The sequence below is a fragment of the Callithrix jacchus genome, chromosome 22 (assembly GCF_049354715.1).
Source record: "Callithrix jacchus isolate 240 chromosome 22, calJac240_pri, whole genome shotgun sequence".
Lineage (NCBI taxonomy): Eukaryota > Metazoa > Chordata > Mammalia > Primates > Cebidae > Callithrix > Callithrix jacchus.
The window spans coordinates 31,958,359-31,982,652 of NC_133523.1; the positions used below are offsets into that span (position 1 = coordinate 31,958,359).

General features: G+C 58.5%; 1 protein-coding gene across 9 annotated transcripts; it reads left to right on the plus strand.

The window, feature by feature from the left end:
- Positions 1-1,815: 1,815 nt before the first annotated feature.
- ARHGAP33 (Rho GTPase activating protein 33) lies at positions 1,816-15,009 on the plus strand. 9 transcript variants are annotated; one of them, XR_013530748.1, is made up of 23 exons: positions 1,816-1,904; positions 3,865-3,962; positions 4,043-4,127; positions 4,500-4,580; positions 4,684-4,821; positions 5,242-5,334; positions 6,544-6,666; positions 6,754-6,831; positions 6,915-6,981; positions 7,078-7,137; positions 7,234-7,386; positions 7,467-7,569; positions 8,247-8,391; positions 8,466-8,548; positions 8,632-8,739; positions 10,310-10,455; positions 10,631-10,871; positions 11,120-11,273; positions 11,363-11,508; positions 11,583-11,657; positions 12,613-13,263; positions 13,362-13,753; positions 13,838-15,009. XR_013530748.1 is itself a non-coding variant. In XM_078359087.1 (23 exons), the coding sequence occupies exons 5-23, from the start codon at positions 4,715-4,717 to the stop codon at positions 14,621-14,623; spliced, it is 3,561 nt and encodes a 1,186-aa protein (XP_078215213.1). In that variant the 5' UTR covers positions 1,816-1,904; positions 3,865-3,962; positions 4,043-4,127; positions 4,500-4,580; positions 4,684-4,714; the 3' UTR covers positions 14,624-15,009. The 9 variants fall into 9 exon arrangements, 5 of the variants coding, with proteins under 5 accessions (XP_078215213.1, XP_078215212.1, XP_035140024.2 ...); XR_013530749.1 differs by having other exon boundaries at positions 10,775-10,871; XR_013530750.1 differs by lacking the exon at positions 10,631-10,871 and adding an exon at positions 12,003-12,075.
- The last annotated feature ends 9,285 nt before the right edge of the window (positions 15,010-24,294 follow it).

Genomic DNA, 24,294 nt, shown 5'->3' on the forward strand with positions numbered 1-24,294 from the left:
TGGGAGTGAGGTCAGCAAAGTCAGTACGTAAGTAACTGCACGTTCACCCCTCCCTCAGTACTCCCTTTCCCCAGCCCCTGCTTAGTTATTCTCCAAAGAATGACTCGTCTTCTAATATTCCTTTTTTTTTTTTTTTTTTTAGTTGAAGTCTTGCTCTGTCACTGGAGTGCAGTGGCATGATCTTGGCTCACTGCCACCTCTATCTCCTGGGCTCAAGCGATTCACCTGCCTCAACCTCCCAAATAGCTGGGACTACAGGCTCCTGCCACCATGCCAGGCTAATTTTTGTATATTTAGTAGAGAAGGGGTTTCATCGTGCTGGCCGGGCTGGTATCGAACTCCTGACCTCAAGTGATCTGCCTGCCTCGGCCTCCCAAAGTGCTGGGATTACAGGGGTGAGCCACCATGCCTGGCCTAATATTCTACATATTTTAATGTTAATTTTGTTCATTGTTTTCTCTCAGTAGCTTTTGAGCTCCAGTGTGGGCAGGACATGTTTTTTCCTGGTTTTGCATACCTACAAATTGATCAGAGTTTGAGTGAGTGAATGAATGAATGAACAGACCAAGACCCTCTGAGGTGAGAGTCTTGTGGAGGGCATGACCAAGGAGAGACCCTCTTGTGAAGGGCATTATTACAGTGTTATCTGGGCATGCCTGGTAATAGTAGGATCCACTGGGATTGGCTTTATGGGGGGGCATAACCATGCTGTGGCATTTCTCCCTAAACATTTTCTTAGGAAAAAAAAGCATCAAGGCTGGAGGCTGGCCCGTAATAAGCAGCAGAAGAGGAGACAAGAAAATGTCCAGTGGGCAGGGGGAGGCCAAGTCACAGAAAGCCTAGATTTATGTCCTAGGCAAGGTGTCTGAGGCAATGAGAAATGTCCATGGGCAGAGCGTCCTCGGGATGATGTGAGCGGGGTCGGGATCGGGACTGAAAAGGTGGGACTTGGGACTCGGACTTCGAAAAGCCACTTGAGGAACGGGGCACTGCTCTGAGGCCGTGGGAGAATCCAATTAAGAATATCAGGGCCTGGCATGGTGGCTCATGCCTGTCATCCCAGCGCTTTGAAAGGAGGCTGAGGCGGGAGGATCTCTTGAGCCCCGGAGATCAAGACCAGCCTGGGTAACATAGTGAGACCCCATGTCTAGAAAAATTAGCCAGGCGTGGTGGCACGCGCCTGTAGTCCCAGCTACTTGGGAGGTATCGCTTGAGCCCAGGAGACTGAGGCTACAGTAAGCCACGATTGCAAGACTGCACTCCAGCCTGAGCGACAGAGCGACACCCTGTCTCTTAAATGGCTCACGCCTGTAATCCCAGCACTTTGGGAGGTCGAGATGGGCGGATCACCTGAGGTCAGGAGTTCGAGACCAGCCTGGCCAACATGGTGACACCACATCTCTATTTATAAAATTTAAAAATAAAAATTTTTTAAAAAGTCAGAAGAATGGCCACTGTGAGTGGACGAAGGGGAGGGTCCATTGCGTGTTGGAAGTGTCGGAAGCAAAGCATAAAGAACCTGGGGGCGTGTCTCAGGAGGGCGATGACAGCCAATGAAAAGCAGTCATGGGCGTGGTGCTGTCAAACTTCGGGGGGTGGGACTGAAGATACCGAGCCAGGGCGGAGCCCAAGGAGAAGCCAATGAGAAGCCGCCTGGTGGGCGGGGCATTGAGCGAAGGCCAAGGGCAGAGCCAATGAGAAGCAGCGTCGCGTTCCCTCTGCCCCCCCGCCCCCGTGGGGCGCGCGCCGGAGCCCTGGGTAGCCGTTAGGGGCGGGGCCTGCAGCCGCCCGCGCGCGGCTCGCGCCCTCCCTTTTGTGTCGCCATGGCGGCGGCAGCGGCGACGAGAACGGCGAGCGAGGGGTCGAGCGCGGCCGGGGCCTGAGGAGGCTACGCAACGATGGTGGTGAGGGGCCCACGCGGCCGTCAGCCTGTCCGTCCGCGTGTCAGTCTGTCCGCGCGCAGCCCCGCCCCGCGCGCCCCGCCCCCCGGCCCCGCCCGAGCCCTCGGCCTTTGCCTCCGCCGTGGTCCCTCCAGTCCCGCGACCCGTCCCGGGTCCCAGTCCGTACCTTGACCCCGCCCCCTCGGCGCGCATCCCCTTCTTCCACGCCCTGGATGGGGTGACAGGGACCGAGTACCCGGGCTGGGAGGAGGCGGGGCTGGTCCAGAAGGGACCCGCGCCACCCGAGTGGCCCCCGCTGGGGCCTCCAGAGGCTCCTGGGTCCTACCCCAGCCCCCATCCCAACACCTTCCTGGACATCCTTCTCCCAGCTCTCAGCCTTCCCGGGCCGAGCGCCCCCCTCCCCACAGCCCCTGTCTCATTCCTGAGCCCCACCCCCACCCGCTCCATCCCCAGCCTGACCCTTTTCTTCTCCTTCTCCCTCATTTTCACCCCATCCTGCTTCCTCTCAGTGTCCCCCCTGCATCAGTCTGAGCCTCTGCCTCGTCTCTCCAGCCACTCCCTCCTTACTCCACCCCAACAGGCCAGCACTGTACCTCCCTTGATCCTCCGATCCTCTCCATCTCCTTTTCCTCATCCCCTTCCCCCACCTTCTCCCTCTCCCACCATGCTGCTCTGGCTTATTCATCCATTCATTCCCTCTCTTAGCAGACATTGACTGAGACCGCCTCTGTGCAGGCCCCATGCTCCAGGCACAGAGAGTCAGCTCTCATCCTGCCTTGGGAAGCCTCATGGGCTGGAGGGGGATGGACCCTGAGGATGAGAACCAGGGGTAACTCAGGATTGCAGGGACCTGGAGGAGGGAGATGCTATAGCCAAGTCTGGCAAATCTGTCTGGCCGCTGGTTAATTTATTCAGATTTTACCCAGCCCCTGCTGTGTGACTGGGCTGGCACTAGGCACTGGGGACCCAGAAAAGAGTCAGGAACAATCCTGTCTTCAAACACCAACTCGGTGCCCAGCTCTGCCTGGGGGTCTGGTCATAGTCCAGTGAGAGAGATGAACTTGTCACCACCAGTGGCATCTCAGAGTGATCAGAGCTGTGAAGGGAGAAGCTCCGGTTGAGGCATGGAGCCTGGGATGGGGTAACCTCAGGGGATGAAGAGAGTCCAGAAGAGATGCCAGGCGCAGCCTGAAGGGTCAGGGAGAACTTCCTGGAGGAGAGCACATGTGAGCTGAGACCTGAGGGGTGGGAGGGAGGATGAATGAACCCAGGGAAAAGTGGGGCGAGTGTTCAGGCTGAGGAAACAGCCTTTGCAAAGGCGTAGAAGGAAATGAGAAGAAGGTGGGGTTTTTTTTTGACTCAGAAGTTCAAGAGCTCTGAGAGTGGGGGCAATGGAAAGAGATGGGATTGGAGAGGTAAATAGAAATCAGCTCACGGAAGCCTCGAATATCAGACCAGAGAATTCAGACTTCATCATGAAGACAACAGGGAGTCATTGAAGGCTCAGGATCTATGGAGAAACAGAGCCAGGTCTGTGTTTTGTGAAAATGATCCAGGCTCTTGCGGAAAAGCTGGTAGAAGGGGAGAGGTTGGAAGCAGGAAAGCTGATGAGATGGGAGCTGTGATTGTCCAGACAGTGGTAGGAGGCGACTGTACGCCGCAGGGTCTACGGAAGGGTTTTCAGCAGGGAGATGTGGGACCAGCATGCTCTCCATCCTGCTGCCCGCCCTGCCTCATGCCTGGCCCCTGCTCCCCCAGTCCCCCACCCCAGACCACACACGAAGAAGCAGGCCTGTCCTCAGCCCAGCCCTCACCTCCCCCGACCTTCCCTCCTGCTTCATGCTCAGGGCGGTGTGTGGTGTGTGGAGCACCCGGGCCCGAGCTGCACTGCCAGATAACAATGCTCTCGTTGTCTCTTTGCTCCCATCTCTGGGGGCCTCTGATTCTTCTCTCTGCTCTACAGGCACGCAGCACTGACAGCCTGGATGGCCCAGGGGAGGGCTCAGTGCAGCCCCTATCCACTGCTGGGGGGCCCAGTGTGAAGGGGAAGCCTGGGAAGAGGTGAGGGTGAGGGAGTAAAGGGCTCAGCTTAGGAGCTGGGGAGGCTCAAGGAGCTGCTGGTGACATCCCCTGTCTCCCAGGCTCTCAACTCCTCGAGGCCCCTTCCCCCGGCTGGCTGACTGTGCCCATTTCCACTATGAGAATGTCGACTTTGGCCACATTCAGGTATGTGGGCTTTGCACCCAGGAGGAAAGACAATATCCTCTCAACCTTGCAACATATCAGCTGCTTTGCTTCAGAAACCTGTCCCTGTGACTGGCTGCTGCACGCATCTGAGCAGTCAGCAGCAAAAGTTGCAGGAGTGAGAGCAGATGGGGAGAGCTGCTCACTCATTCATCCGTTTGTTCTTTTATTCATTAAACGACAACTTTTGTTAGGTATCTGCTCTGTGCCAGGGTCCTTTACATCACCAGCACATCACCAGGCCCTGTCCCTGGGGAGGTCCACTAGGGGACACAAACCCGTCCCTAGTAGTGTCATCCCGCTGAGGTCAGGACTGGGACAAAAGTCCACCTGGGCCTTGCTTTCCCTCTGCAGCTCCTGCTGTCTCCAGACCGTGAAGGGCCCAGCTTCTCTGGAGAGAATGAGCTGGTGTTCGGGGTGCAGGTGACCTGTCAGGTGAGGCCACCCTGCCTCTCATCTAGCCTGAGAGACTGGCTGCCATAGTCTTCAGCTCGGTGTCATGGGGCCCCTGCTCCCTTCTGTCCCTCTGCTCCCACAGGGCCGTTCCTGGCCGGTTCTCCGGAGTTACGATGACTTTCGTTCCCTGGACACCCACCTCCACCGGTGCATATTTGACCGAAGGTTCTCCTGCCTTCCGGAGCTTCCCCCGCCCCCTGAGGGTGCCAGGGCTGCCCAGGTAACCTGCTTGTTGTCTCAGCCCCTGCATCATGAGTGTGTCTTCATTCGCAGTGCGTGAAATCACCAAGGCAGGGAGACAAAGAAATATTTAGATACTGGTATGGCCCAAGTCCCAACCAATCTGAGTGAGTGAAGAAGCCTTAGAAACGTAGTAGGCTTCTGCTGCACTCCACCTGGAGAAGTTTTAGGATCATGGGGAGGTCCGGGGTCCCATGGTGGGTCACCATGGCCATACCAACCAGGGCACTCAAGAGCCTAGCCCAGGCTATTATTCATTCATATGCCAATAGCTCAGTGCCTAACAGCTGAGCAGCACCCATGCGTTCAGGATGAACTTCAGCCCAGAGACGAGCTAGGACCGTGTGGGAGGGCAGTGGGCTCTCTCACTGCCACTCCCCACCCTGACAACCTGCCCCAGATGCTGGTGCCACTGCTGCTGCAGTACCTGGAGACGCTGTCAGGACTGGTGGACAGTAACCTCAACTGCGGGCCTGTGCTCACCTGGATGGAGGTGGGCTTGGAGTTCAGAGTGGGTGAGGGGTATCTGAGGGGCAAGAACCAGCCTGGGAGTGTGTGTGGGCACAGAAAAGAAAGAAGCCAGAGTGGAGGAGGCATTGATATTTTAGTGTCTGTGTGGGCGCATGCCTGTGAGAGAATATGTGTGAGTGTGTTAGCAGGTGTTCGGCTGTGAGGATACAAAGATTTAAATGTATGTCAATTAGAAATGGTTGGGCTGTAACTCACAGAGCACCTGCCCAGGAGTGGCTTAAACCAGAGAGGTTTTTTGGTTTATAAAGGACAGGATCTTGTTCTGTCACTCAGTCTGGAGTGCAGTGCTGCCATCATTGCTCACTGCAGCCTTTAACTCCTGGGCTTGAGCTATGCTCCCACGTCAACCTCCTGAGTAGCTAGAATGACAGATACGTGCCACCATGCCCAGCTAATTTTTGTTTATCTTATTTCATTTAGTATTTATTTATTTATTTATTTTGAGACAGAATCTTGCTTTGTTGCCCAGGCTGCAGTGCAGTGGTACTACCTTGGTTCACTGCAACCTCTGCCTCCCGGATTCAAACAATTCTCCTGCCTCAGCCTCCTGAGTAGCTGGGATTAGAGGCATCTGCCACCATGCCTAGCTAATTTTTATATTTTTAGTAGAGACGGGGTTTCACTATGTTGGCCAGGCAGGTCTCAAACCCCTGACCTCAGGTGATCCGCCCTACTTGGCCTCCTAAAGTGCTGGGATAACAGGTGTGAGCCACTGCGCCCAGCCTCTGGCTAATTAAAAAAAAAAAAATGTTTTGTAGAAACGGTTTTGCTCTGTTGGCCAGGCTGGTCTCAAACACCTGGACTCAAGCAGTTCTCCAGCCTCAGCCTCCCAAAGAGCTGGGATTACAGGTGTGTGCCACCACGCCCAGCACAGAGAGTTTTTAGATGGTAACCATGCAGTAGCTGCTGTGGAGGATGAAGGTGCGGAGGTGGATGGGGAAGCTTTGGCTGGGAGAATCCTGGGATATGTGAGGGAAATAAAGGGGTTTGTCTTCGAGGTTTGCCCACCCCCAAAGGGCACCAAGGCTGCACCCCTACAAACAGGAATTTAGGTGTTTGACTAATAGCTCTTGAGTGATAGGAGGTCTTAGGTGGGGGACAGGCAGTGGCCTCACTGGTATGCCTGTACTAACGCCTTCTGACCTCTTGCCACATCCTGCCTCTGTTTCAGCTGGACAATCATGGCCGGCGACTGCTCCTCAGTGAGGAGGCGTCGCTTAATATCCCTGCAGTGGCAGCCGCCCACGTGATCAAACGGTACACGGCCCAGGCGCCAGATGAGCTGTCCTTTGAGGTAAGGCTGTGGGGAAGCAGTCTCCAGCTGGGCTCCCCATGCCCCGTGCTCCTTCTGACCCTTCTCCTCCGGTCCGCCCACTCCCAGGTGGGAGACATTGTTTCCGTGATCGACATGCCGCCCACAGAGGATCGCAGCTGGTGGCGGGGCAAGCGAGGCTTCCAGGTGAGCCCCATTGGGTGTGGACAGGTGGGGCTAGGGCACCTGCCAATTGGGGTGGCGTAGCCACTGACCCTAATGTTCCTCAGGTCGGGTTCTTCCCCAGTGAATGTGTGGAACTGTTCACAGAGCGGCCAGGTCCAGGCTTGAAGGCCGGTAAGTGCCTGAACGGATGGGAGGGATGGGGAGGGTGGGGGCTCCTGTGTCCTTTGCCTCCCACTCATCCCTTCCACCCCGTTGTTTGCCCTGCAGATGCCGATGGCACCCCATGTGGCATCCCGGCTTCCCAGGGTATCTCGTCTCTGACCTCAGGTAACAGAAATAGGTGGTCAGATCCCTGCCCCTGCCCCGCCAGGCCCCTGGCTGTGCTGACCCCACGTGGCCTGCCTTTGCCCTTTGCTCCCACAGCTGTGCCTCGGCCGCGTGGGAAGCTGGCCGGCCTGCTCCGCACCTTCATGCGCTCCCGCCCGTCTCGGCAGCGGCTGAGGCAACGGGGAATCCTGAGGCAGAGGGTGTTTGGCTGTGACCTTGGCGAGCACCTTAGCAACTCAGGCCAGGATGGTGAGGCCCGGGCCCACCTACCCACCTGCCTGTCACGCCAGGGCTGCGGCCCACCCAGCCCTGACCCTGCTTTCTCCCAGTGCCCCAGGTGCTGCGCTGCTGCTCCGAGTTCATTGAGGCCCACGGGGTGGTGGATGGGATCTACCGGCTCTCAGGCGTGTCTTCCAACATCCAGAGGCTGCGGTGAGGGTCTAGAGGAGGGGAGGGCCAGGCCATACAGAGGGAGCAGCAGGGCAAAGAGAACAGCGACAGGAGGCCGCTGCCAAGGAGTCCCCCTGCCAGTGCGCTGGGACTTCGCCTCAGGATTTTGGCTTTTACTCTGAGTGAAGGGGGAAGCATAGGAGGCTCCAAGCCAGGGCGTGGTGTAGAGGCGGGGAGGAGCCAGGCAAGAGCTCGGCCTGCAGGAAGCCGAGAGGGGAGCGCTTGAAGCCTGTAGAGACTGAGAGGGGGCGCCGAGAGGGGAGTCCAAGAGGGAGGCAGGAGGTAGCAGTGGGTGGGAGATTTTACCACAGGCAGTGGGCTCTACCAGAGAATTGGGAGCAGCCGGGTGCTGGGCTTTTGCTCTCTTACGACCAGGAGAATGGCAGCTGCATGGTAGGAGCTGCTCACACTTTGGAGTCAGACAGTCCCAGGTAGCTGTGGGCTGAGGTGCCTCTGCCTGAGCCTAAGCATCCTCCTCTGCCACACAGGCTTGTTGGGGAGTTCAGTAAGGTTCTGCCTCTAAAAAGCCCCGTGTAGGACCTGGGGAAGAGGGTTCCATCCACCTGTGGGCACTTTCAAGTAGGGGCAGGAGGAGCATGGCCAGGTTAGCAAGACCCCTCTGATCTGGATCTTCCTCCTCCTTGACGAGGTGGCCTCAGGCATGAGTTTGACAGCGAGAGGATCCCGGAGCTGTCTGGCCCCGCCTTTCTGCAGGACATCCACAGCGTTTCCTCCCTCTGCAAGCTCTACTTCCGAGAGCTGCCAAACCCCCTGCTTACCTACCAGCTCTACGGAAAGTTCAGTGTGAGTAAGGGAGCTGGCGGGACGGAGGGGCCGGGACGCCTCTGGCCCAGACCTCATCACGCCCACCATCTCAGGAGGCCATGTCAGTGCCTGGGGAGGACGAGCGTCTGGTGCGGGTCCACGACGTCATCCAGCAGCTGCCCCCACCACATTACAGGTAAACCAGGAGGGGCAGGGCGGGACTCAGTGGGGTTCCAAGGGGGTTGAGGCTCAGGTGTCCCCCTCTGCTTTCACCCCCAGGACCCTGGAGTACCTGCTGAGGCATCTGGCCCGCATGGCAAGACACAGTGCCAACACCAGCATGCATGCCCGCAACCTGGCCATTGTCTGGGCACCCAACCTGCTACGGTGAGCTGCCTGCTCACCCGACTGCCCCTCAGCTCCCTCCCAGGGCAGCCCTCAGGTCTCCCCCCAAAACCACCCCAGGAACCTGCCCAGCTTTTCACTTTTTCATTCATTTGATACATATCTATCAAATACCTCCCATGGACCCAGCCCTGTCCCCAGCACTGGGGACACAGCACTGAGCACGGCCCTGTCCTTCTGGGACTCATGTGCTCATGGAGGAGACGGAGCATGAACATCAACAGGAAAAACACAGAATAGAGTCTGATGTGATGAGTGCGAGGAGAGAGGAGGAGGGAAGGCCAGTGTGCAGGGTCAGGGAAGAGTAAGGATTTTAGCAAGAGTGGCAGGGGAGGCTTCGGCAGGTCATCTATGGCCAGCAACAGAGTAAGCTGGGGGGACTTGATGACTGAGACAGGCATGACCTCTGTCCTGCAGTACTTCACATTTTCCTGGGGCATAGATACGAAAACCAGTAGAACAGGTGGCACGCCAGAGGGCTGGGTAAGATCTATGAAGAAAAATAAGAAAGGCCTGGGGTACAGAGAAGGGGGTGAACAGTTTTGAATAAAGTGGGTGAGAAAGACTGCATTAAGAAGGCACCATTGGCTGGGCACAGCGGCTCACACCTGTAATCCTAGCACTTTGGAAGGCCAAGTCGGGTGGATTGCCTGAGCACAGGCGTTCAAGACCAGCCTGTGCAACATGGTGAAACCCCTACTAAAAATACTAGCTGGGCATGGTGGCACGCACCTGTAATCTCAGCTGCTCAGGAGGCTGAGGCACAAGAATCGCTTGAACCTGAGAGGCAGAAGTTGCAGTGATCAAGATGGCACCATTGCATTCCAGCCTGGGCGACAGAATCAGACTCTGTCTCAAAAAAAAAAAAAGAACCATTTGAGTTAAGACCTGCAGAGGATGAGGGAGGGCCCCAGTGCACATCTGGGGAGCGCCAGGCTGACAGTGGCAGGTGCAGATGTCTGGGCCTGTGCCAGTGCCAGGTGCGATGGAGGAGCCACAGGGAGGCTGGTGTGGCTGGAGCTGAATGAGTGAGGGGTTGAGGGAGAGGAAATGATGAGGTCAGAGATGTGCAGGAACCAGATAGAGGGGTGACTTAGGTCATGGGTCACAGTGAGGACTTTGCTTTTCTCCAGAGTCAGGTGCAGCCAGGGCAGGGCTCTGAGCCAGGCAGGTCCTAACAGGACTCAGGTGGTCCCAGGCTCCATCTGGCTGCAGATGGGAACATACTTCGGGGCAGGGACGGGAGCAGGAGGCAAGGAGAAGGCTCTGGGACGTCCAGGCTGGAGGCTGGGCCAGGCAGGGGGCAGTGGAGGGAGTGACAGATTGATTGAGGGAGTTAAAGTGGGGGCTCCAAGTTATTTGTCCTGAGCCACAGGAAGAACTGCAGGGACAGAAGGGGAAGGTGGGAGGGGGCAGATCTGGGGGAAGGATGAGTTTGAGAAGGTCAGAGGTGTTAAATAGACAGTCACTACCTCCCCTGGCTTCCCGAATTGCCCTGCCAGAACCTGCCAGCTGGGCTCAAGGCACCCAACCTCCCTCCTGCTCCTCCCAGGTCCATGGAGCTGGAGTCGGTGGGGATGGGTGGTGCGGCAGCCTTCCGGGAAGTTAGGGTGCAGTCAGTGGTGGTTGAGTTTCTGCTCACCCACGTGGACGTCCTGTTCAGCGACACCTTCACCTCTGCAGGCCTCGACCCTGCAGGTAGGCTCTCTCACCCCGAGGACCTGGCTACTGCCCCCCACGGTCAGGGCTGCAGGGGAGGGCAGGTGGGCTCCCAGTCCCATCCCTACCCCACTGAAGCTGGGCCTCCCTCCCGGCTCCCTGAGGACCCCGCCCCGGCCTCTCCCTCCCCGCGCCCCCCTCCTTCTCATTTCAGCTCCTCCGCTCAGGATTCCCACCTCTTGGCTCGGACGCCGCTCTTTCTTCACCCCTTGTAGCTCCTGGGGGCTCTTGGGGCCATGGGTCCACCAGGGAGGAGGTGGGAGGTCCCCAGGCTTGACCCCACCCTGGCCCCATCCAGACTCCCCGCCCTGCCCCGGACCCACCCAGACTCCCTGCCCTGCCCCGGACCCCAGCCCAGTCAGGACTCAGCACGTCGGAGGGCCCTCTGGCCCGAGGTAACTGAAGCCAGAGCCGCTGACCTCACTGGCTGCTGGGAGCTGCCTCCTCATCAGCTCGTCCTGCTCCACCCTCCTCCCACCTGCCTGCTGCCCCCGCCCGCTCCTGCCTGTTCCGTCCCGGCCCCATGCCTTGCCAGCCCGGGTGGGCACGCTGCGGGGCCGGGGCTTGGGCTGTGGCGCTTGGCTTTGCCTGTGGCATTAGGCGGCCTCAGAGCTGACAGCTCCTCCCTTTCCACACTCCCCAGGCCGCTGCCTGCTCCCCAGGCCCAAGTCCCTTGCGGGCAGCTGCCCCTCCACCCGCCTGCTGACGCTGGAGGAAGCCCAGGCACGCACCCAGGGCCGGCTGGGGACACCCACGGAGCCCACAATTCCCAAGGCCCCGGCCTCACCCGTGGAAAGGTGAGTGGGATGCTGGGTTCTAGGGGTGGCAAGGGGTAGGTGGAGGCCTGGTTCCTCAGATGGCCTCCTGTTTCTCCTCCAAACTGCAGGAGGAAAGGGGAGAGAGGGGAGAAACAGCGGAAGCCAGGAGGCAGCAGCTGGAAGACATTCTTTGCACTGGGCCGGGGCCCCAGTGTCCCTCGAAAGAAGCCCCTGCCCTGGCTGGGGGGCACCCGTGCCCCACCACAGCCTTCAGGTGAGAGGCTGGGCCACGGGCTGGTGGGCATTGGTAGTCGCTGGAGTGCGCTCCTACCTCTCCCTCTCCTGCAGGTGGCAGACCCGACACTGTCACACTGAGATCTGCCAAGAGCGAGGAGTCTCTGTCATCGCAGGCCAGCGGGGCTGGTGAGCCGGGGGGGGGGGGGGGGGGGGGGGGGGGGGTGAGGTGGGGTGCTACCTGTGCCCAAGTGGAGCTGGGAGGAAATGGGGCCCAGGTTTGGCCTCCAAATTTTGTACTTCATGTTTTGGGGTCCTGGGGCTTGTAAAAAATTGAACCTAGTCTTTATGTACAGTGAGTTGGATACAGTATCACCTTTGGTTCATCACACACTGAACTGACCTTACTCATTGTTCCATGACGGGCCCTTTAAAAGTCTTTATTATTCCTGCTGAACATTTTTAAATAATATTATGGACATCCATGAACCCACCAGGCAAAACTAGAGCAGCCTGTTCCTTCTTCCCTTCGAGGTCCCCCCACCGGAGGCATCCTCTCCATTCGAAGGCCACCATGCCCTTGCTCTCCGGGTTTGATTACACACAGGTGTGTGTAAGGAACACACTGCTTACTTAGTCTGAGTCATTTTGGAAACTTTATTTAAGGAGCGTTGTAAGAAAGGGGCAGCCCCCTGCATGGGGAGCTTGGCTTTTTCCCCATCGGTACCTCGCAACCCACAGCGCTACTGGGTTCTGCCCTCTGGCCTCTTTGGGGACTGCTTATCCACAACGCCCAGCCCTGGTTCTGGGGGCTCTTCTGAGCCACTGCGCCCTTCTTCCCCCTTCCTGGGGTACTGCTCTCTACATATCCAGGAGCAGAGGCGCTGTCCTGCCGGCTCGTCAGCCACATGTGAATCTGTTTGTCTTGTGCTTACAGCGTGTGGGGTGGCCACAGGGCCTTTGTGCGTGGGGCCAAAAGTGTCCTCTTCATGGTCTCCTTCGCCATGAAACTGAAGAGCTCTTCCTAACTTCACAGCCACTGTGGCCCTTTCTGGGGAGGTGCCTCTTCCTGTCCTTTCCCCAGCTTCCTATGGGCCTGTGCACCCTATACTCAGAGATGGTCTCACTGACTCCACCCCTCCAGGCCTCCAGAGGCTGCACAGGCTGCGGCGACCCCACTCCAGCAGCGACGCATTCCCTGTGGGCCCAGCACCTGCCGGTTCCTGCGAGAGTCTGTCTTCTTCCTCCTCCTCATCCTCCGAGTCCTCCTCTTCATCCTCCGAGTCTTCAGCAGCTGGGCTGGGGGCACTCTCTGGGTCCCCATCGCACCGTACCTCAGCATGGCTAGATGATGGTGATGAGCTGGACTTCAGCCCACCCCGCTGCCTGGAGGGACTCCGGGGGCTGGACTTTGATCCCTTAACCTTCCGCTGCAGCAGCCCCACCCCAGGGGATCCTGCACCTCCTGCCAGCCCGGCACCCCCCGCCCCTGCCTCTGCCTTCCCACCTAGGGTGACCCCCCAGGCCATCTCACCACGAGGGACCACCAGCCCCGCCTCACCTGCTGGCCTGGACATCTCTGAACCCCTGGCTGTATCAGTGCCACCGGCTGTCCTAGAACTGCTGGGGGCTGGAGGAGCACCTGCCTCAGCCACCCTAACACCAGCTCTCAGCCCCAGCCGGACCCTGCACCCACATCTCATGCCCCTTCGGCTGCGTGGAGCTGAGGCCCCACTGACTGACACCTGCCAGCAGGAGACATGCAGCAAGCTCCGGGGAGCCCAGGGCCCGCTTGGTGAGTCCTGCTCAGCCTTCCCACCCCTGCCCTGCCTGCCCTCACTGACGCTGAGGGCCCGGCCCCAGCTGAACCCCTCTCTTCATTCATTTATATAGGTCCTGATACAGAGTCACCATTGCCACCACCTCCCTTGCCTCTCCTGCGACCTGGGGGTGCCCCACCCCCACCCCCCAAGAACCCAGCACGCCTCATGGCCCTGGCCCTAGCTGAGCGGGCTCAGCAGGTGGCCGAGCAACAGAGCCAGCAGGAGTGCGGGGGCACCCCACCTGCTGCCCAATCCCCCTTCCGCCGTTCTCTGTCTCTGGAGGTGGGTGGGGAGCCACCAGGGACCTCAGGGAGTGCACCAGCCCCCAACTCCCTAGCCCACCCGGGTGCCTGGGTGCCAGGACCCCCACCCTATTTACCAAGGCAACAAAGTGATGGGAGCCTGCTGAGGAGCCAGCGGCCCATGGGGACCTCAAGGAGGGGACTCCGAGGCCCCACCCAGGTCAGTGCCCAGCTCAGAGCAGGTGGGGGGGGCAGGGATGTGCCAGAGGCAGCAGCCCAGTCCCCATGTTCTGTCCCCTCACAGGTTCCTGCCCCCGGCTTCTTCTCCCCAGCCCCCAGGGAGTGCCTGCCACCCTTCCTTGGGGTCCCCAAGCCAGGCTTGTATCCCCTGGGTCCCCCATCCTTCCAGCCCAGTTCCCCAGCCCCAGTCTGGAGGAGCTCCCTGGGCCCCCCTGCACCACTCGACAGGGGAGAGAACCTGTACTATGAGATCGGGGCAGGTGAGGGGTCCCCCTATTCTGGCCCCACCCGCTCCTGGAGTCCCTTTCGCTCCATGCCCCCTGACAGGCTCAATGCCTCCTACGGCATGCTGGGCCAATCGCCCCCACTCCACAGGTCCCCCGACTTCCTGCTCAGCTACCCACCAGCCCCCTCCTGCTTTCCCCCCGACCACCTTGGCTACTCAGCCCCCCAGCACCCTGCCCGGCGCCCCACCCAGCCCGAGCCCCTCTACGTCAACCTAGCCCTAGGGCCCAGGGGTCCCTCACCTGCCTCTTCCTCCTCCTCTTCCCCTCCTGCCCACCCCCGAAGCCGTTCAGATCCGGGTCCCCCAGTCCCCCGCCTTCCCCAGAAACAACGGGCACCCTGGGGCCCCCGAATCCCTCACAGGGTGCCCAGTCCCTGGGGCCCCCCGGAGTCTCTCCTGCTCTACAGGGCAGCCCCGCCAGCCTACGGGAGAGGGGGCGAGCTCCACCGAGGGTCCTTGTACAGAAATAGAGGACAAAGAGGGGAGGGGGCTGGTCCCCCACCCCCTTACCCCACTCCCAGCTGGTCCCTCCACTCTGAGGGCCAGACCCGAAGCTACTGCTGAGCGCCAGCTGGGAGGGGCCGTCCTTCCTTCCCTTCACCCTCACTGGATCTTGGCCCAGCCAAATCCCTTGTTTTGTATTTTCTTGAGCCCTAACCCCAGGTTTCTAACTTTGTAACTTGCTTCTGATGTGGGCTTCTAACCTGCAATCCCAGTTTCCCTATCCTGGGCTGACGGGTCCGCCCGTCCCCCCACCTCCCTCCATCCTGGGGATCCTTGCACAAATCTGGGGAGGGGGCGCTAGGCTGACCCCATCCTCCTCTCCCTCCAGGAGCCCCCAGCATGTCCTGACCTGTGCACAGGGGTGGGGGGACAATTCCTGCCCTTCTCTCCCCACATGCCCCACTAAACCATCTGACAACATTAATGAATAAAATGGTGAAAATGTGGCTGTTGGTGTTGGGCTGGGGCCAAACTCAGTGAGCGAAGAGAGATGGAGGAGGTGCTCTATCATTCTACTTACTTTTGAGGAGGCGCCAAGGTGGGAGTTATCCTGGAAGCTCTGAGAGGCGATGTCTCAGAGAGGGAACCATGGGTACCCTGGGAGTCTGGGTCAGCAGTGGGGCTCAGGCTGGGCTTTTCTCCGAGCTGACATCCTTTTTGCAGCTCTGCCATGATCTCCTCCAACAGGTCCATCCTGGGGAGCAGGGAGGCAAGGGTAGACCTAGGGTTACCTCAGGGATAAAGAAGGGCCTCAGGGTTCTCCCATGCAAGGCCTCAGGTCTCACTTCTGCAGGCTGGGGAAAAGACCGCCTCCAGTCAGCTCAGCACTGGGTGTCTGCAGGAGAGAAGGCTACAGCTGCCACCTGCTAGCCATGGCACTCCAGCAGGCCTGGGAGGGCGGGGTGGGGCACAGGCTGGGCTCGGGGTCGGCAGCCTCCCAGCGTGTGGGAAGCCTCCCTGTGGTTCAGCAGGCTGCGGGTGGGCTCACAGGGCTGGGGGTCCAGCAGGGTAACCCTGTGTGTGTGCTGCAGCAGCCCCTGCAGGGCTGGAGTCTTGGCTGAGAGCTTCCTCAAACTGCTCCGCAGAGCTCGGGGTCCCCAGCAGGGAGGCTGAGTCCTGGAGGCTGGAGTTGGAGTGCAGGGAAGGGTTAAGGTTGGAATGCAGGGTTGGTTAAGGGTCACAGGTTAGAGAGGGGACACTTGGGTGTCCCCGAAGTTCCCTGGTCAAAGGAGGGCAGCTAGGGAACTCAGGATTGGTGACTACTGGAGGGTGGGCGGAGGAGGCCACAGGTTAGCAATGGGACAGCGGTGCAGGGCTCTGGGGTGTCCATACCGTTGAGCCGGGCTCTACGCAGCACTGCAGGCAGGCCCTGACTGTGGGGCTGTGGGGCTCTGAGGCTGTGGCCAGGCCTGGGGCTGCTGCCTAGAGTCAAACTGCTGCCCGAGTTCCAAGCTATGCCCCTTGGGACCCTGCTGTGGCCTGTGACCTCAGGAGTCTCCGGGGCCTGCAGAGAGGGATGGCAGAGAGGTGCCATGGCTTGCCCAGGTGTCCCACAGCTCCCCTGGTCCCCCACGGCCCCATGCTGGCTCCCACCTGGGATGGGATGGGGCCTGGAGACATCACAGTGGGCACAGGCCTGCGTGTGCTCTTGGCTCTGAGCCATTTCACCGTACAGTTTCTCTGTGGGGACAAACCAGTTGGTCAGATGGGGGGCACAGCTCAGCTGTGCCCAGCACCTGCCATTATCTCCTCCTTGCCCTCTAACCTGGTGGGGAAGCCTGGGATGCAGGGGACAGCGTGGTCCACTCCATCGGGGAGCCCACCTCAGGAGCCATGTCCTGTGGACCAGAGACTGGGTATGGGGACATGGGCCTGCCTGGGGTCCCATGGCCACCACCCACGCCCTGCCGACCTGCCCTGTACCTGGGCTGTGGCCTCCCGCAGTAGGTATTGAGTACTCTGCAGGCTGCCCCAGCGGTCAGCAGGCGCTAGGCCTAGCCCAGCTCGAACCAGGGCCTGGTAGGGCGCCGGCACCCAGGGGTCCAGGGCCGGGCTCTCCCCTGCCTCCAGCTTGGCCTTCACCTTGGGTCCCCCTCTACCAGCCCAGGGCAGCTCTCCTACCAGGAAGCACAGTTAGGGACCCAAGCAGGAGGGTGCCTCCGTGGGGCAGGGCACAGCCACTCACTGACCAGTGAAGACTTCCTGGGCCAGGGTGCAGAAGCTGTAGAGGTCCGAGGTGGTGGTGGGAATGTCACTGCAGATCAGCTCAAGTGGCAGCCACGGGTACAGTTCAGGGGGTGGCGGAAGCCCTGGGCCTGGGCCTCCCCACGGGTAGCCCTGCTGTGGCCTGCGGACCCCAAGGGGCCTGGTGAGCCGATGGCTGCTGGACAGGGACCTGCACCCGCCACCAAACCAAGGAAAACAGACCCCAGGTCACACAGCCAGTTCAGCAGTGGGAGGGCCAGCAACCAACTCCTATAGGAACACTCTCAGTGCTCCTCCCCTCCCCCACCTCCTTCCTGGGGCCTAGAGGACACAGCTGTGCCTGGCCACAGAGGTTGGAGAATGGGGAGGAAGGGAGCGTGCAGGCCCAAGACAAGGGGCAGCAGGTGGGGCAGGCACTCACCTGGGCCGCAGCCCAGGGAGTGCCTGGTGCAGGGAGTGCCCATGCTCCAAGTGGCCCACTTTAGCCAGGCCTGACCGCCCCAGCTGCACAGCATGGGAGCTGAGGCCACCATGAGCTTGCCAGTGCCAGCGGGCCTGCAGGAACAGCAGGGCCTCCAGCACCTGCAGCAGCAGGGGGCCAGGCAGCAGGCCTGGCACAGTCCGGGGTCCCTCCTCACTTGGCCCCGAGGGTGCAGCACCCCATGCAGGGAGTCCAGCCACACAGGCTCAAAGAGAAGGCACAGTCCTGACAGGTCTGCAGAGGGGCTCAGTGCCATCAGCAGCAACAGGCCGGGGTGGTGCAGCGTGCTGGGCAGGAGGAGAGCAGGCCACTCACGAGTAGGACCCAGCCACACAGGGTAGGAGCTGCTCCTGGGCACAGACCATCCACCACGTTTCGGGTTAGGTGGTTTGCACCTGCCACCAGACAGAGGAGAATGACCCTGGGTCACGCAGCCTAGCAGTGGAGGGCCAGCACCCAGCTCCCACCTTGTCCTGGTGCCCTCTCCACCCCCACCTCCTCTCAGGCCTATAGGGCACTGTGCACAGAACTGGTACCCACCCACTGTCCAGTGGGGGGATCGCCCCAGCAGGAGAGCTCCGTGCCAGGTGCTGGCCCAGAAGTAAAGACTCCATCCAGCCATGGCTACAGCCGCACACCCTGGTCTTCCATGGGAGGGCCAGCAGGAGGCTGGGCTGGGGGCTGTCACGGATACCTGCAGTGCTGAAGGTCAGCCAGTAGCACAACAAGCTGGGTTCCAGGGGACTTCAGCTGCCGCACAGTCACAAGGTGGCCCCTCCACAGGAGGCTGGAGAATGGGGGATGGGGGCAGGACAGGTCTGAGCAAGAGAGCTGATGTGGGTGCGTCGGGGCTCTCTTGCTCCCCTACCCCAGGAAAGCCCCCCTGGGTTTTGGCCATGAGGGTGTGGGAGCTGCTCTCGTAGGTGTGGTCGGCCTCTCCCTGGGCTGCCAGCAGCTCCTTGGGGTTCGCAAGGGGGATGCCCGTTACCATCCCCAGCGGCCACAGGCTACTCAGCTGGGGACAAGGAGCAGGACCATGAGGCACGAAGAAGACGGGTGGTTCCCACTCCCCCAAGCGCTCCTGCTTACCAGACCAAACCCCAAGGCTGGAACTTGGGGGGCTCTCCTGATCTGCGCTAGTCTCAGCGCCCTGGGGTGGGGGCAGGCCGAGGATAAGTTTGGAGTAGCTGGGCATGGCGGGCGGGTGGGCTTCAGGGTGCCGATAGTTACCTGTCTGCCTGCATCAGCCTCATGGAGGACAAGGAGTCAGGCAGGCTGTTCCCAGATCTGGCCTGCAACTGGCCCAGAGATGCCATGGGTGGCAACTCACCACCATGCAGTAAAGCTGATATGTGGGCCCCACAGAGCTGGAACAGCTCCAGCACCTGGAGGAGGGCACGTGGGGTGAGGCCCGGTGGGAGCCGGCCCACATCTCTCGCTCCCACCAAGGCCACTGCTCACCCCCCAGTTCTGCTTGGCCCCACCCTGCTCAGCCCAGTCTCGGGGGAGCCGTTCGACCTTGCTGGTCATGCAGTCACAAGTCACCCCCCGCCTGCAGCAGGGGCAGCATTACCAGGCTTCAGCTGGAGAAGGTGCCTGCATGTACAGGGTCCTGCCATCCATGCAGCGGCTAGAGCAGAACAAGACTAGTGGGAGTAAATTAGGGAAGGGACTGAATAGTGACTAAAAGGGGCAGGATGGAGGCCCTGGGGGGTGGGAGGAGTCATAGGATGGGAGGGGTCAGGTGAGGACTTGATGGGGTCTTTAGGGGATGAGGATCACTGCCAACACGGAGGCACCAGGAGAATGGGAAGAGTCAGTGGGGAATGAGAAGGGGTTAAGGAAGAGGACAAGGAGGGTCACCAAAGAATGGAAGACGCATCACGAGGAAAAGATTCCTCAGGAGTAGAAAGCCCTGGCTCTCAGGGGCTCATAGTCAGGCCCCTGGCTGGCCACTCACTGGTTGGGGTTGGCACCAAAGGTCAGCAGGAGCTGCACGGCAGAGCTGTGGCCCAGCAGCGTTGAGAGGAAGAGTGCCGTCTGCCCCTCGGAGTTCTCCCCATGCACCTGGATACCTGAGGGGCGGGCAGGCTTAGGACGCCCCCGGCCCACACTCCTGAGTTGGAGGCCTGAGGGCCAATAGGCAAACACCCTTGCCGATTCCCATCCTCCACAGCCTCTCCTTGACTCGAATGACTGTGTCCTGGAACCTCCACCCTCCAACTGCCGAGGACCACATCTCGAAATCCACCTCAATACAGTGTTCCCGAAACCATTAAGTCTACAAAGTTGAAACAAGGAGTGACATCTGCATGCTGTGCAAATATTTATCCCCCATCCCAGGGGGGTCAAAACCACACAAAGGTCCCCAGAGGACTTCAGGGGGACCCTAACTTCCAGGAGCCTCCTGCACTGGCCAAGACAGGCGGACTCCACCCAGCTGTGACTCAGTGTGGTACACACATGTCCCATGAAGCCAGCTCTCAACTCTTCAAGAAAAGCAAACTCTGGATTTTATCAGATCTCTCCAATTTTATTTATTTCAATTTTTAATTTTTTGTAAAGATGGGGTCTCACTATGCTGCCCAGGCTGGTCTTGAACTCCTGGGCTCAAGCAATTCTCCTGCCTTGGCTTCCCAAAGTACTGAGATTACAGGCATTAGCCACCATGTAGAGCCTCAATTTTATTTTTGAAGCCTGCGTATAAGGGCTTGATCCAAGTGGCAACCTCCTCCAAGCCCTCACCTCCAGGCCTCTGCCAATTCCCTCCCAAGCCATCTCCTGCTCAGCTCCCCCTCCCAACCACTCGCCCCTGCCCCAAGCCCTGGATCTTCCCACCCATCATTGCCCAGTTCCTCTTCATCCAGCCCCTACCCCAGGTAGGGCAAACGCACAGTATCCCTGACCTTGCACTCCTGTGTCCTTGGCAGACACAGATAATTATTCATGAACTGGGCCCAACCCAACATGGTCTCTACCACAAAATCCGTCCAAATGTGGACCTTCAAGAACCTCTGAATACCAGATTCGCAGCATTGCATTTGACTCAATAAACCACCATCTTTTACAACAGCCTCTTAACTGCCTTTCCGAACTCATACTGCCCCACAGAGGCCTCTTTTTTTTTTTTTTTTTTTTTTTTTTTTTTTTTTTTTGAGACAGACTCATTTTGTTGTCCAGGCTGGAGTGCAATGGTGAGATCTTGACTCATTGCAACCTCCGAATCCCAGGTCCAGGCGATTCTCCTGCTTCAGCCTCTCAAATAGCTGGAATTACAGGTGTGTGCCACCACACCCGGCTAATTTTTTTGTGTATTTTTAGTACAGTCAGGGTCTCATCATGTTGGCCAGGCTGATCTCAAACTCCTGACCTCAGGTGATCTACTCGCCTTGGCCTCCCAAAGTGCTGGGATTACAGGCATAAGCCATCACGCCTGGCCTTTTTTTTTCTTGTAAGACATGGTGGCTTACACTTGTAATCCCAGCACTTTTGGCCTCCATCAGGAGGCAGAGGCGGGCGGATGACCTGAGGTCAGGGGTTCAAGACTACACTGTCCAACATGGAGAAACACGTGTCTCTACTAAAAATACAAAATTAGCCGGGTGTGGTGGTGCATGACTATAATCCCAGATGCTCAGGAGGCTGAGGCAGGAGAATCGCTTGAACCTGGGAGTCTGAGGTTGTGGTGAACCGAGATCACATCATTGCACTCCACCCTGGGCAAAGAGAGCAAAACCGTCTCTAAAATAAAATATAAATAAAATAAAGATGGGGGCTCACTGCATCACCCAGGCTGGAGTGCAGTGGCACAATCAGCTCACTGTAGCCTCGACCTTCTGAGCTGAAGGGATCCTCCCACATCAGCCTCTTGAGCAGCTGGGACTACAGCACACTCCACCGAACCTGGCCTGAGGGCTCTTAAAGCACGCATCACTTTAAGGACTAGATAATCTTATATGAGTTGTTCCAAAGAAAAGAAAAACAGAAAAAGAAGACAAAGCTCATTTTATAAGGCTAACGGGATCTTAATTCCAAAACCAGATGAAAGTTTCCAGAAACAGAAAGTAAGATTACATGTCAATTACATGTATATACAAAAACCTTAAATAAAATAAAACAGATTTTTCCTTATAAAACAAGGATGATTCAACATAAGAAAATCTATTGGCTGGGCCTGGTTGCTTACACCTATAATCTCAACACTTTGGGAGGTCGAGGTGGGCGGATCATAAGGTCAGGAGTTTGAGACCAGCCTGACCAATATGGTGAAACACCTGTCTCTACTAAAAATACAAAAATTAGCCATGCCTGGTGGTGAGTGCCTGTGATCCCAGCTATTTGGGAGTCTGAGGCAGGAGAATTGCTTGAACTCAGGAGGCGAAGGTTGTAGTGAGCTGAGATTAAGCCATTGCCCTCCAGCCTGGGCAACAGAGTGAGACCCTGTCTCAAAAAAAAAAAATTACAACTAGTAAGCAAGTTCAGAAAGTGTTCTGAAACACAATCAACTTTACAAAAATCAAAACAGAAACTGTAAATTTTTTTTTGAGACATGGTCTCACTTTGTCATCTAGGCTGGAGTGCAGTGGCGAGATCTCAGCTCACTGCAACCTCCGTCTTGCAGGTTCAAGCCATTCTCCTGCCTCAGCCTCCTGAGTAGCTGGGATTACAGACACCTGCCACTACACTCAGCTAATTTTTTGTAGTTTTAGTAGAGACGGGGTTTCATCATGTTGGCCAGGCTGGTCTCAATCTCCTGACCTCATGATCGCCCACCTCAGCCTCCCAGAGTGCTGGGATTACAGGCATGAGCCACCACGTCCGGTCATCTGTCCCCACTACTTTTCCCCTTTTTTGCATAGCTGGCTCTTATACTGTGAGACTCAAGCATCCCCCACCTGAAAGGCCATGCTGTCTAATATCTAATCCTCATCCCACTGCATATCATTCCCAGTGGATCCAAGGATCATGTTCACCCTTCAGTCCCCATCAGGGACCACAGAGCTCAGAGCTCAGTGCACAGCAGGTGATCTGTACCACTGCCGACTGGCCAACTGAAGCCACACCCTCCATATAGCTGCGTGATCCCGTCCCCACAGACGTCCCAGTAACCAGGCCCTCACCTCTCCGCAGGAGTCTGGCCAGGACCCATCCTGGGCCCCCAGCCACCGCCAGGCGGTGCAGAAGGCCCACCTGGGTGTCTAGATCCCTCTCGGAGCCCAGCTCCACCGGGAAGCGAAAGGGTGGCGAGGGCATGTGTGGGCTGCAACTCAGTCTGCTCTTGGGCAGGGATCCACGGGGGATGGGAAGGACCAGAACTCTGGGGACAACAAAACAATAAAGACAGAGCTGGCTGGGGGCCCTGGGGCGGCAGTCCAGATGGGAAGGGGATTCAGGAGGGGTCTGATGGGAAGGGAGGCCGCTGAACGAGAAAAGGGGGTGGCTCTGGGAGGACAACACACCAGAAGGTCTGGGGTGGAAGGGAGGCTGAGAGATGAGGGGGATCTAAGGCAATAGGGAGGCTGGGAGGGGGCTTAGGGCTGGGGTCAGGCATGCCAGGGTGGCGAGGATAGGATCTGAGCCTGGGAAAGGAGTCGGAGGGCTCGGGAGGAGGCTCTGAAGGCTGCGGTGGGAGCAAGAGGCGCCTGTGGTTTAGGATCTGAGAGGGGTCCTGGGGAGGCTCTGGAGACAACGTCTGGTCTGTGGGGTCCGCGGAGGGGGTGGGGTCCGCGGAGGGGGTGGGTCTGAGGGCAGCGGGCAGGCTCTGAAGAAGGAGTGGGCTCTGACGGCAGGATCTGCCAACTGTGCGAGGGTCCACGGGTGCGGCATGTGGACTAAGGACTAGGGAAGTGTCTGTGGGGGCAGCAGGCTGGAGAAAGTGGCTCTGAGGACAGTGTGTGGGTCTGGGGAAGGGGTCAGCGGAATGGGGACAGGGTTTGCTAAAGGGGTGGGGGCGGGGTCTGAGGGCGGAAGAGACGGACAGGGTGGGAGGGGCCTGAGAGCTGGGGGAGGGTCTGAGGGCGATCTGAGGGCCCAGAAAGCTCTGGGAAAGTTCTGGGCCCAGACCCCAGTCCAGGTGGCTTTGCACTTGCCATTGAGCTCAACAGTGGCCGCCTCGTGACTGCCACGTGACCCAGCAGTGTTAGCAGGAATTGAGGCGATTGCGCACCAATGGCCTCCCGCAGCGCCTGCGCAGTAGCACGCACTTCACCAACACAGCCCCTGCTACTCGGCCTGGGACCCACAGCCCTGACCAGCCGTGGCTGTCGCTGTCTGAGGCTGGGTCTGTCTTTCCCCCCGGACTAAGCCCTGTAAGGCAGGGCCTGGGGTCATTCTTGTCACTGTTGTGTTCACAGCGTTGTTCACCCCAGAACCTAGCTCAAAAGAGGCCTCATTCAGTGCTTTTATTCTCACTCTGTCGCCCAGGCTGGGGTGCAGTGGCGCTTATCTAGGCTCACTGCAACCGCCACCTCCAAGGTTCAAGTGATTCTTCTGTCTCAGCCTCCCGAGCGATCTGGGCTCACAGCAATTTTTGCCTCCAGGGTTAAGCGATTCTCTTGCCTCAGCCTCCGGAATAGCTGGGATTACAGGTGCGTGCCACCACGCCCAGCTAATTTTTGTATAGTAAAGACATGGTTTCACCAAGTTGGCCAGGCTGGTCTCCAACTCCTGACCTCCTCCCATCTCAGCCTCCCAAAGTGCTGGGATTATGGGTATGAGCCACCGAACCAGGCATTTTTCTCAGACAGGATCTCACTATGTTGCCCAGGCTGGTGTGCAGTGGCGAGATCATAGCTCTCTCCAGTCTCCACCTCCAGGGTTCAAGCCAACCTCCTACCTCAGCCTCCTAAGTAGCTGGGACCACAGGCACAGGTAACCCACCACACCGGGCTAATTTTTTTCTCCCCCTCCTATTTATTTATTTATTTATTTATTTTTTAAGAGATGAAGTTTCATTATGTTGCCCAAGCTGGTCTCAACCTCCTGACCTCAAGCAATCCATCCGCCTTGGTCTCCCGAAGTTCTGGGAGTATAGACATGAGCCACT

Bases quoted from the DNA above. Each gene is read 5' to 3' on its own strand.
- ARHGAP33 (XM_035284131.3), top strand. The intron at 6,832-6,914 runs GTGAGCCCCATT...AATGTTCCTCAG, and splicing joins GGGGCAAGCGAGGCTTCCAG to GTCGGGTTCTTCCCCAGTGA. The intron at 11,658-12,612 runs GTGAGCCGGGGG...CCACCCCTCCAG, and splicing joins ATCGCAGGCCAGCGGGGCTG to GCCTCCAGAGGCTGCACAGG.